The 13,905-nt window shown below is 34.9% G+C and overlaps 1 protein-coding gene across 1 annotated transcript; it reads left to right on the forward strand.

The window, feature by feature from the left end:
• The first annotated feature begins 4,452 nt into the window (after positions 1-4,452).
• Positions 4,453-13,279, forward strand: vamp3 (vesicle-associated membrane protein 3 (cellubrevin)). The gene is made up of 5 exons (XM_044122349.1): positions 4,453-4,604; positions 9,778-9,856; positions 10,889-11,047; positions 11,241-11,292; positions 11,695-13,279. Coding segments are annotated over exons 1-5 (312 nt in total). The 5' UTR covers positions 4,453-4,602; the 3' UTR covers positions 11,715-13,279.
• Positions 13,280-13,905: the final 626 nt, after the last annotated feature.

Below are 13,905 nucleotides of genomic sequence, written 5' to 3' on the forward strand. Positions count from 1 at the left end.
CTTTCCAATTCTTTCCTCTCTTTTATATATTTTCTACAATAAATCAACACATTTATTATAAATCAACAATAAATCTACTCTTTTTTCATTACCTGCAATACCTTTATGTGCTGGAACCCATGTGAATAGAGTACTTATTTTTTGTTGCATTATACCATATATCAAATAACTAACTTAATCTAAAAGATCTTGAAGGCTTTCAGATTTTCCACTTATAACACATTTTCTTCTTTTGATGCATCTGTATATATTTGTGTCATATTTTCATACATTATTTTTAAATACTGCTGAATAATTTGATGCAAACCTCCACAAGACTGCTCTATTTTTTGGTTTCTAAATTTACTATTGGCATTTCAAATAACCACAGAGAAATTTTAGATCTAATTACAGTTTTACAGTATGCTATATTATTTATCCCCAAATGATCTGCATAACTGCGACAGACTGGCGACCTGTCCAGGGTGACCCCGCCTCTCACCTGGAACGTAGCTGGAGATAGGCACCAGCAACCCTCCCAACCCCATTAGGGACAAGGGTGAACAGAAAATGGATGGATGGATGGATGGATGGATGGATGGATGGATGGATGGATGGATGGATGGATGGATGGATGGATGGATGGATGGATGGATGGATGGATGGATGGATGGATGGATGGATGGATGGATGGATGGATGGATGGATGGATGGATGGATGGATGGATGGATGGATGGATGGATGGATGGATGGATGGATGGATGGATGGATGGATGGATGATCTGCATAAATATTTCCTTCCCATCCAAAACTCCTTATGTTATGGCCATACTCCCAACATTTTCTGAATACCTGTTTAGTACGATGATTTTCCTCATGTCCTTGTAAATTTAACCAGTAATTTATTAACAGTTTCACCTGCCTTAAGTCCCACCTTCTTGTTCAAAGTAGGTGTTACTTTAAAAAAATGTGGAGGTCTCCATGGCATGGAAGCCCGTTTCCGACACTGATGAAAAAATAAATAAATAAATAATCTCATTGTAATGAGATTGTATCTCAATATAATGAGATACTATCTCATTATATCTCAAAATAATGAGATTTTTTATTTTTTTTTGACAGAGTGGTGGAAATGGGTTTCCATACCATCGACATCTCGCCTCATACAACCACTTTTTTTAGCTATGATTTTTTATTTATTTTTATTATGTATTTAAAATATGGGAGTGGGCATTGGTTCTTGTTTCAACCAGTTTCATTAGTTGCCCCCTCCTCCGGTATTGTGCAACCCTTTCCTTGTACTACACAATGAATAATTTTGAAAGACATAAGTCTCCTGCTTCTTATTTGTAAAATTTTTTCAAGCTGAAATCTTTATATACTTGCATACTTAAATCACTATGAAAATATAAAATAAAGGTAGACATAGTCACTAGGTCCAGGAAACAGCTCATTTTTAGTGTGCAAGAAAATATATTGGTTTTTCAAATTTCTTAAAGTTTTTAGTATACTCTGTATTTGTGTATGACTTCTATTATATGTCTGTCTTTTCTAGCTTTTTTCAGTACAATTAAAATGCAAGTTGGGATCTAGTGGTTATATGTGCTGTTGGAAAAGAAGTTTTTTTATTCTAGGTTTGATCTGAGAGTTACTCTTATTTTAATAGAACCAAGAAAAAAACATGTTCTAAAACCTTTGAAGCCCTTCTTTGGATGTTTTATTAGTTGTCCCCTCCTCCCATACAGTTCTCCATAAACGCAACCGATGCCTGTTGTTGCTTTTGGGGAGCTCAGTGGGCGTGGAGAACCAAAACAAAAAGGGTCAGGAGCTGAAAGGAAACACAGCATTTCACACAAGAGTCTCTGGAAGATGAAGAGTCTGCAAGAAGGCATGGCTGCAAAAGGACTGATTGTGATGGTCCTGGTCACCAAAATCTGTGGAGGAGGTGATATTAATGACATCGCAAGAGGAAAAACATTTTGTCAACCATTGTGCAAAATTAATGCATTCCTGTCAAATATTTATCTGGCAGCACTCCTTGGGAAATCATCAGCATCTGACTTCCTGCAGAGAGTGAGAGAAAGGCGTGGACTGGAGTGTTTTCCTGGAGGATGCAGCACTGAAAACAGTGAGGCTGAGGAGTTGGCAGATGTCAGTGTGGGATATGTAAGTACGTGCAAATTTCACAGCTGCGTATTACACCGCTATCCTCTGAAACAAATTTTCTTTGACCATTAAAACTAGAACACATATAACACGTTACTACTTACACCATAAATATTAAAGCAATTCAAGATTGTGATAAAAGCAAATTACACATCTTAAGTCTAAAAAATAGTCGGTTGCATAGTGACTATTTGTGATGTGTTACAGTATCACAAACCATCACTAGATATGTCTAAATTGTCACCTATAAGATGAAGAAATTCAAAGCTTCTCAGAGTTTCATTTAGCTTAGGCTTAAAAATTTTAACCTCAGAACTGAATTTTCAAATGTTTTAATGGATTAAACGTCTTAGAATTCTGCTAAACTTAATTTTGCTAAATTTAAGCACAAGTTTGAATGCTAGTAAGCATGCAGTGTCAACAGTAGAAGGTGTGCATGGAAATCAGGTTTCTACACCAAGTGAGATTCTATCCTTATGAAACCAAATATTACGAACAAAGAGCACATCCAGAGAGCGCACTGAAGAGCAGAGAAGCAGTCCTCTGTTTAAAAGGGATAAGGTGTAACTTAGTCAAGCATGTCAGCGAGGCGTTTACCATTACCGTGTTCTGACATACCAGGCTTTGCAAAGTCATTAATGTTACTCTGTTGCTTAGTGAACCTGCTGCATATATCAGATGTCCCAAGTGAAAGCCTACAGAAAGGTTGAATGTGTTTAAGCAGTGATTTTGAGGGTCGAGCTCCCACCCTTACTGCTAGTATTTGTTTTGAAGCATTTCATAATAACCCTTAATGCAAATCCACAAATGTTTTTTTAAACAATATCCAAGTAAATAAGAATCTTTCAATCAAACATTTATCACAGGAGGAGAATGGCAGCATCCTGTACCATGGAACTGTGGACAGTAAAGAAATAAACCATGTAAGTTCTTAGAGTCTGACACTGAATAATTACTTCTAAAGAAAAACAGTCTTACACAAAGGTTTGCTTTTTGTATTTTCATTCTTATTTTATCTTATTTTTTTCAGAAACCTGCAACAGAAACTGTGTCGGATGAAGGATCTGGAATGTAGCCAGGAGGGGAAAGTAAACACAAGCGAAAGTTTGGTTTCTCAGAAGCATCTTTTTACCAAGTTTAACCTTGCTTACATTTCAACAGAGAAACAACAGAAAATGTTAGAAATACATTACTGCAATTCTGAACATGCATAATCTTATACAAACTTTAAGGAAGCTTAACATTTAAACAGAACTGGAAGAAGAAAAGAAAATGGAACAGATTTATATAAAATTAGAAAGAAAGAGTGGTTAATCTGTTGTCACCAGTTCGATGTTTCAATGGAGGTAACAGATTTCAAATGCTCTAAGCAAATGTAGTGAGTAAGAATGTATCATTTAGATCCTTGTGTTGACATATAATGGGTTATATATTTTTAATTGAACAGAGTATACACACACACACACACACGCACACGCACACGCACACACACACACACACACAATCTAATCGCACATATAATAACAGTCAAATAAAACTTTTACAAACAATCAAATAAAGTTTTTTATATACTAATTCTGACTTATTTCGTTCATCTTTTTTGCAGTAAAACATATGTTGTATATTTACTTCCATATATAAGGGGTCCACCAAACCCACCACAGTTATCCACAGGTCATTTCTATATTTGAGGTCACAGCACTAATAACCAATCTGAAACACTCTTTTACTAGTGCATTAAAAGACAACTTAATTAGTACTATTATTGTTGTTGTTGTTATTACTATTAGAACTAATTGTAGTGTGCAGAATGATAAAGGGCCTTTAAAACAGTGTAGTTTTTGTTTCCATTTATCACATGCTGGTCACGGCATGTGGTAAATGGCTGCTTTTCTTCGTATTCTAACAATATAAGAAATACTTATAATTTTTTAAAATTATAATTTACAGTAAAGTGTTTTTATTTTGGTGGTAAACCTAATGGTTGGATTTACATTTCAGGTTTTATCTCTAATGTGAGATTTAGGTACTCCTTGGCTGTTAAAGAAAACAATTAACGTTTTCAAATTTCCCCCCTCATCTAGTATTTTCGTTCGCAACGTAGTCAAAGAGAGTTGTTTAATTCTGTATCAATCTCTACTGTTTACTAAACCTATTTTGAATAATTCACTCATAAAATCAGTCCAAAATTTATACGAACAAGGATTCGGAATTAATTTATTTCTACATATCAGAAACTTCAAGGCAAATTCTGGTAAAGCAGAAATTAAAATAAACGTTCCACTGGTTTTGATAATTCTCTTTTATTTAATTTAGAACTGTATAAACCTCCCATTTCTGAAAGGCCCTGAAGGCAGCAGATCGAACGACAGTACTTGGTGTTACAGCTGCTGGCTACACACTTTACAAACAAGAAACAAAAGCGGCGGAGTCGTTCAAAAGAAACCAGTTTCACCATGTAAGTATTTTATGCGTTTACTCAATGTCTTTGAGATCATACTTTTCACAAAACAAGTGTTTATAGAATATAAGAGAAATTCACGTGATACAAAAACAACGCCCAAAACTTTTCTGTATTAGCAACAAGTGCTAATACTTTAGCAGCGCTTCTCAAATATAAACCAGCTAAGCTAAGCTAAGCTAAGTGTAGCCGTAAAACATAAAAACCTTTTAGCTGTTTACTATAGACTTTTTCTAAATTTCTTAGTGAGGCACTTTGACAACAAAAATAAAATATATCTTGAAAGTCATTTCAACATCCACAGCTGGGTAAAAAAATAACTATGAGCTGAAAATATTTGATAGTTTGGAGGCTAGGTAACCGTTTCCTGTTGATGCAGCTTTCCTCAGTTGGCCAGCCTTGCTCCCAAACAGTTACGTGGATCTTTTAAATACAGTTTCCTAACATACTTATCGATTTTGTTCATACAACGTTAATGTTTGATAACGTGTAATCTTCAATGGGACGTACATTTAATAAAAAGGAGATACTGATGAGAATATTTTTTGACCTGAACCAAGCAATATTTGAATGTGTTAACAATAATTGTACGTAAGATAAGTTGTTACCCACAGTGGCTAACTTATGTTTGCAATTAATAGTTGTCAGTGTGTTTGTATCGGGAAAATAAAAGTTCTTAACCCTTTCGGTTCACATAATAAGTCTTATTATTTTTATTGTCGGTTTTTACTAGCGAAACTCAATCTATCTATAATTTATTTTAATCCGCTGACGTCTTATGTTGACATATCAGATTTTTGTTTTCTTTTTATTTATAAGCAACTGAATTACGGTGCACATTAGGATTGCATGCTCAATACATAATAAATTTACTGGTCCTCTATTTTCTATTGAGTTAAGAAAAACTACTTCTAGCTGGGTTTTAGTCCCTATGAAATTAAAATCGGAATCTGCAGGTGAGACTTCAAAAAAAAAAAAAAACGGCTGTTGATATCCTGGAAACGCTTTATCTCTATTGCTACCATCACCTGTTTCTTTAAAGTGGATATTTTGTAGTTTACGAAGCAAATATGCTACAAAGTGCTTTCTTGTTCTAATTCAACATATCCAAATTTGCAGGATACAATGCTTCCTAACACCCTGAATTTGTGATTTATTTTCAGTGTACACTCTGGTGCTATTACTTTTTTTAACCTCTTATCAACAGACTTCCATATTCAAGATGCTCCTATCTTAAAAAACATTTCCATTGCATCACCAACATTTCATGCATGTTGAAGATTTAAAGTGGACTGATGTTCACACCTGATGTCTATTTTTATACCGGTCCTTCTTAGCAAATCTCTTCTCTCCAGAAATGATCAGTTTGATACAAAAACTACACAGTGCATTTAATAATATGCATGTTTTGGTTTTTTAAAAATGTAATTATGGCATAAATCCTCACGTTTAACTGCTAAAGATAATTTTAGAAATATCTTAGTAATGAATCAAGGATGTTTTTCTAATCACACTTACTGAAATTTAGCAGAACTTCTCGCTCTCTCAAATTTCAGTTTCAGGTGATTCGTAGTAGATGCTGCACAATAAGTTTATTATGTAGTAGTAAAGCAATAAAATTGTTGCTCAAAGATTACCTTGATTGTTTACTTATAATGTGAATTATCCCATGGACAATAGGATGAATATTGTATCATATATTAGCTTGATGTTGTTAACGATATTATTTGAAAAAGGAATAAACTGGCTGTAGCAGCTTTGGGGTGGTGTCATGTGGTTAAGGCGGCTACAGTAAAAGGCATGTGTAAACAACATAGCATTCATAAAGAATTGGCTTCCCTACTCCTCAGTTTTACATGCTCATCCTTTGTTCTTGGCATTTGTCATCCTTCCAGCCCTGATAGTCACTAACAGAGCTACTGCAAGATTACATAAATGATACAAGATGACTGAAGATGTTTACATTTTGCAGAAAGTATTACAGGGTGAATATAGCAAAGCAAGATTTCCTCCAGAAAACTTGCTAAGCCCGGTGATTGGGTGCCAGGGCAGTCATTCATCCAGCAGCCTGTCGTGTTTTTGAGTTAAAATTTTTTTTAATGTTGACAGGAAATTTGAAAATATTACTTGATTATTATGTGTGATTGAAAGATTGGAAGATCAAATATAACATCTTAAAAATGCAAACATCTTAAAAGGACTTAAATAAATAAGTAATGTTTAGCTGGTGGGAGCACAAGTAAAGCCTGCCAGGATTATAAAACACTGGGGAAATCCTGCAAAGTAAAAATAAAATTTTTATAACAACCACTATTATAAATAAAGTGACAGTAGTGGTATGTTTAGCATTAAACACCTTGATATATCAAAGTGAACATAAATTTATAATGTAATAAGTGTACAGATATAGTTTCTGAATTCAATCAGACATTTTCTGAAGCAAGTTAAGTTTATTAATTTTTTTTTAATTTTGTTGCTGGAGATGTTCAAAGTAGCCCCTTCAACTTTATATCAATAGTTAAGGAATTAAAGGTTAACAGGCAAACATTTGTGATTTTGCTGGTGTATAATAATGATCAAATCTAGTCAGGGGTAAAGAAAGACAAGTACCCAGATCAAAATAGGCGAGATTTACTTAGCTTTCTTTGAGATATGTAAAACATTTGTTTTGTTTTGCAATATTCCCAAAATGATAAATCCTGAGTACTAAATATAATTATATAAAAAAAATTTTAAAATGATGACTTTCACCTAGAGATACATGATATATCGACATTAACACCAGTACCAGTTGATGTCAGTCATTTTTTAACATATCTCTATTGGTCTGATATTGATGTTATTAGTAACCAATGTTTACTCTCACCTTGTTGCTCTTTGTGTTTGGGGAGGTAAGTAGGTTGGCCATTTGATATTTGTTTGGTCATGTTATAGTGATGCAGTACAGGATTTTGGGTGTTTAACTAAAGCAGAAAAGCAACATTTATTAGTCATTGGCTGTAGTAGAAATATTAGTATTAGTTAGGAATATTGGCACAGATTTTCACATCTGTGGGCTACACTTTCAGCATCTTCCTATGCTGACGTTCCGTGCGTCATTGTTCTTTGTTCTCAGATAGAGAACTGAGAAGGATTAAGCCGCAGCCGCACCTCACATTTTGTTTAGGAAGGTCATCATAGACAACACTGACTGCAAAATACAGAAGTCATGTTGTTAAAAAAAAACAAGGCCATATTATTATCTCTCCACCACCATGCTTGAACACAAGATATTTGACTTAATCTGCTTTTTTCCAAGTGAAGAGATGTTAATTATATCCATTGCCTATTACAGAGTTTCTCAATTCTGGTCTTCAGGCCCCCCTGCCCTTTATGTTTTAGGTCTTTCCCTTCTGTTACACATCTGGATTGATTCGATGGGTGATCAACAGGCTTCTGCAGCACCTGATGGCCATGCAATCATTTGAATCAGCTGTTGTGGAATAGAGGCACATCTAAAACATGCAGAGCAGAGGGGCTTGAGGACTGGCATCGAGAAGCACTGGCCTATTAACATAAACATAATGATTTTGCATCATGTATTCAACATACTGACAGATGCTCTTTTGGCAAGATGAACAAAGGCTTCTCACTTGTTTTAATCATTTAAAAGTTAGGAGGTGATTTGTTTTATTGAATGTAAGTAAGATGCTGCACATTCTTTTCAGACATTTTGTTTTTGTTCCCAGATTACTTTTGTTCTGATTCCATTTTGTAATTATCACAAAACATATTGGCGCAAAGGGCTAGTCGGTTTTCTGTCGCCGCACAGGTTACCAGTTAAACTGCATATTGAGTCTTGTGAGTCGATATATATTTTTAAGTAAATGTTTCATTTAGCATGGTGCTGTTGTCACTTCATTGTAATTATGTGTCATGTCAAAAGGTGGCAGTACACTACCACTGTGCAAAGGCTTTTAGGGCAAGGAAGCACAAAACTAGAAACCTGTGTACTGTACAATTTAAAAACAATGACTGCTTTTAGTTTAAGTTTTAAATACTATCAAAATAGTGCAAATATAGTAACATATAGTAACTATATCTAAATATAGTAACATTTCTATAAGGGTAATAAACCTGAATTTTGCTACAATCTTGGGGTAAAAATTAATTCTCACACGTTAAACTCTAGTCTATACCTAATTATCATCAGGCCTTGCATTATTTTTAGGGCTGTTGTAAACTAATATTTTAGTAATCAAGTAATCTATCGATTATTCTTACAATTAATCGAGTAATCGGATAAAAAAATGTATAAAATAAAATACTGGTAAATCTGGCATGACACCGGTGTTACTATCAGATATCAATATCAGTCCAATTTTTCATTTTTGAGCTTCCCCAGCAGTTACTTTTCTGTAGTTTAGAAAACTAACCTGTAACAATAATAGCTCACTTTCTAAGTTAACCTGAAGAAAAGTAATACAAAAATCTGAAATTCTAATAATAAATTTATTAAATTTAATAATAAAGAGGCAGGCTCACAAATGTGCTTATAAAAAAAAGTCTATGATCCAGCTTTTAGTGTATGTATTCATCTTCAGTCAGTTTAATAGATGAATTCTCACCTTAACCCATACCTGTCAAGCTTTGGGTTTGAGAATACGGGAAATGTGGTCTGGAGTGGGGCTGTAGGGTTAGGGGACAGACGAACGTAAGTCCGGGGACCGGTAGACTGCAGTGGTGCCCAACCTTTTTAGTACAGCGGACCGGTCAACCCTTTGTAAATTTTCTACGGACCGGGGGGGATTAAATGAAATTTATTGTGCGGTTTGTCCATAAAGCTACACTTACACTGTAACCATCAACTACTCAGCCGCCCGCCGTGTTTAGTCTATCCGCTCACCTGTATAAACACTCCTGCAGTGCTTTTCCCGCTGTTTGCTCTGAACCAGCAGCTTTGAATAATATCTAATATTGGGTTTAAATTATAATACATATTGTGGGTCTATAAAGGATTAATTACTGAGTTATATGGTACAGGCTTGTCCTAACAAGACATAAGTGACCATTAAAATAAGATTCTCACTATTGGCCAGTGAGGGGAAAATGCCATTTGCTTTTAGATGAAGATTTTGTTGTAACATTTGGCCTTTAGTCTTACATTGACATGTGTTATTCGATTTATCAGGTCAGCTCCTGGTCCAGAAGGTTCTGCTGCTGCATCGAGCAACAAGCGCTTGCAGCAGACACAGGCCCAAGTGGATGAGGTAAGGTACATTTTAGCTCTTCACTCAATGATGACTCAAAAAGGAATTAAAAAAAACGCACAAAAACAAATTACTATGTCTCTAGTGTGACTGCTTTCTGCACAAGCGTCTACTTTTGATCCGCAATGGTTCATTTACACAAATTAGGCAAAGCTTCCTTTTATTTCCGTTCCAAGTTCAAAGCAAATATTGAATAATAAATTCAATGTAGATTGATTGTGTCACTTGGCGCCCTCCCACCAACCCCTCCCCTTCTCCCTATTCATTTTGTTGCAGAAACTTACATAACCCTTGGCATCAGGGCCATGATTAACCAGACTGAATCTGTTTCTCCCAAACGCTCTACCTCCGGATATGCGCTGCAATGTCAAAAGACATTCAGGGAAGGCCATCTGTTGAACAGTTTAAAGGTCTTCTATTCATAACAAGTCATTAAGAAAATCAAGTTTAAAAAGTAGCCTAATCTCCTTCGTAATCTCCATTACTGTCCTTTTGCTCTCCATTTCGTCTTTCTCCTGGAGGTCCACCCCTCCCACCTGGACCTTTAACTTCAGTCTGTCACACAGTTTCCAATTGGTTGTCAGAGGTTTATGTAATCACCATCTCTTATGTAAGGCCTGCATGGGCTTATGCGCTCCTGTACCGTGCAGCTCAGTCAGGGAGGAGGGGCAGTAGCGAGCTTTGTGGATCAGTGGAACATGTGGGTTATGTGTATCCAGTGACTCTGTACGCAGACTGCTGTCTGAATCACAGTGAACTCTCAGTAAGATAAACAACCCATCAATTACCTTTTCTTACAAGATGGGATACGTCTTGATTGATGTTGTTAGGTAACATTTCCTAAGGATGTTTTATATTCATAACTATAATGTCATAATTTTAGGGTAATACACGTGCACAGTCCTGAACTTTATTTTCTTTCCCTTGTTAAGGGACTTAAGGGATTAAAAACATTTACAAGTATCAAAATATCCAATTACAAAACATGTACTCTGTATATTGGTATGTTTTTGTGATTTTTATTTTGTGTAGGTAGTGGATATTATGCGCGTTAATGTGGACAAAGTACTGGAACGTGATCAGAAATTGTCTGAACTGGATGACAGAGCAGACGCACTGCAGGCTGGAGCCTCCCAGTTTGAGACCAGTGCAGCTAAGCTGAAACGGAAGTACTGGTGGAAGAACTGCAAGGTAGATGACTAGTCTGGTCTTAAATTTAACAAACTATTCACTACTGATAATAAAGTGTTATGATTATGTAGTTCTGGCATTATAATAGATCTTACCTGACTGCATGAAAATAAATGTAAAAAAAAAAAAACAATGGGTGTCACAGTTTATCTGAATTTTGTTTTAATAATTTGCCAACTTTTATTCCTTTTAGATGTGGGCCATCTTGATAGCTGTAATAGTGATCATCATCATCATCATTATTAGTGAGTATTAAGACAAAAAGCTGTCTTGTCCTTATTAATTTGAGTTCCCATTTGCCAAATGCTTAAAGTTGGTATCATATTGTATTGTAAAAAGCCTTTCATATAGTGTGTTGCAAAGGCCTTTTTACCTTTACGTTTTTTTTTTATTGTAGTCACATTATAACCAAAATGTGTATATCATAGATCAACAAAAATGGTTCATGATTAAGAAGTGGATCCAAAAGACATAAAGTGTACATGCTTATGTCAATCAGTCAGTCAATTAAGTTTATTTGTATTTCTCATTTCAGCATTAATTGATATGTTAAACATTCTGGATCAGTGGGCAACATTGAATTTCTCATTGTCTAAAAATACATATGAATTTACAAATATACTTCTTAAAACTCTTCTTCTTTACAGTTTGGTCCACCTCAAAGTGAAGCAGATTGAAGAAGATTGGAGGTAAAGAAGAATTGGGCAATATGTATGCTTCAGGTCTCAGAAAGAAATCAAATGATCACATTATTCACTTTTCCATGGGTCTTCCTTTCTTATCTTGGATTGACTTAGGTGTTTGTGTGTGTATTTGTAAAGGATTGTATTAAAACTGCAGTTTTGCTTCTGCGACTTACAACACACACATGCACAAATTTCATTCTTGAGACTGGAAGGGAAGGATATTGTTGTAAAATCTCTCTGCTTATGATATTATATTATACGTAGTCACTAATGTGTGTGCCTGGCTAAGAAATGTGCCTTTCTTTTGGATTGTATTAGTTTGCAATGCCCCTTTTGTACCACATAGAGGTTTTTGCTTTTCAGACTATTATAATTACCTGTATTTTGATGTTTCCTTTTTCTTTTTTTTAAGATTTAGGTTGTTCTGCCAATGCTTACAGTGAACATGTGCACAGTGGGATTTAATATCTATTTGTGTTTTTTGCACATGGTTTAGTGCTTATTAAGTTATTCATAGTAATAACAGAAAATACAATTGATGTAAAAGGTTATCCACATAAACATAGTACTAATCAGTAAGAAACTTTTAAAACCATCTTATCAAAGTTTATTTACTTTCTCCTTGGCACCTTCATGTTGTAAAAGCTTATGTTTAGATAAGTGCTTAACTGCAAAGACCAAACAGCCACATGACCTTACTAAAAAATAACAGTAATAACGGGAGGGTTGTCTCAGAGATTCTCAGAAACGTGTTAAAAAGATAGATTTTGTGTAATGTCCAAACACAGCGATGTGCGAAAATGTAGTTTCAGACTGATGTCTTAAAAGTCTACCAAATGAGAACTGCCAAATACAGAAAAAAAAAAAATTTTTTTAATCATCTGTTCAAGCCAGTAACACGTTAGTGCCTTCAAATGCTCAAACTGTCAAAGACTCTACTGCTGTCTTTACTCAGCTGAACATAACCTTTAATGAGCTCTCCGGTTATGTCGCACCTGCATTTATTATATCCGATAACAGACTTTCCACATGTGACACTTTAGTTTTAGTGTAGAATAAATTTGTGTGCATAAAATGTAGAACTAATCAAATGCTTGGAAGAAGTTTTTTTTATGGTGCTTTTCTTGCTACTGCTGAACATTAACACAGTTCATTGTAATATATACTATTCGACACTGGATTTGGAGTTTTCTTACTTTGTATAATACATTTTTCCGTGACTGTTAGTGTTTTTTTTGTTTTTGGCATTTTCAGAATATCTAGTTCTTATTTAACCTTGCCCTTCAAAATACATCCTTGATCTGGAGTAATTAATGTATTGTGGCCTTTCTTAGGTTATAGACAATAGTCTATAGGTAATACTTTTATTGCATACAGTAAGCCATGCTATCAGTTGTCATTCCTTTCTATTTACACAGAAATCTGACACCCTTTAACTTTTAAGCCTTATAATTGCGTGCTAGGAAATTGTCTGATAAAGTGCAATTGTACTTTGTGGCCCTTATAAACTGTTGCTTGAATAAAATTGATTCAATTTATATTAAAATCCTGTTCTTATTTTGTTTTTTTCTCACCTTCTAAACCATGTTAGAAATTCCTAATCATTTACAAAGGTTGTCTGTCTTATTGTCTACTAAGCAGGACTGTAACTCTGGCATAGTCTTTGGGGCATGGTCTTTCTCTGGAATGTAAATCTCAAGTTTCAGCCATGTACTTCCATCCACCTTTGCATCAGCTCTCACCAGCATCCCATATCCTGATGAAGTAAAACATCCCCACAAAATGTTGTTGCCATCTCCAGGTCAGGTGTTTTCAGGGTGTTCACTTACACTATAATATTTTATATGTGGGTCAAAAAGTCAATTTTGGTTTTATCTAACCAGAGTTCCTTCTTCCCTATGTTTTCCATGTACCCTACATGGCTGGCCCATTAATATTTCCAAGACAACTTAAGCACATGCACATTGTAATGTAAAGAGATCTATTTTGTAGTTGTTTTTTCCCCCTCATAGATTTAGCTTATAGCTCATTCTAATGAATTATGTTTTCATAATTCAGAGTCACAAATGATACAATTAATTTGTGACTCTGGTGATGCAATTAGAGTTATGATCTTGTTAGAAGATGAACCCCATGATATCAAGTGTTTTGTAGCATCTTACAGATTTTCTT

The sequence above is a fragment of the Gambusia affinis genome, linkage group LG07 (genome assembly GCF_019740435.1).
Source record: "Gambusia affinis linkage group LG07, SWU_Gaff_1.0, whole genome shotgun sequence".
Lineage (NCBI taxonomy): Eukaryota > Metazoa > Chordata > Actinopteri > Cyprinodontiformes > Poeciliidae > Gambusia > Gambusia affinis.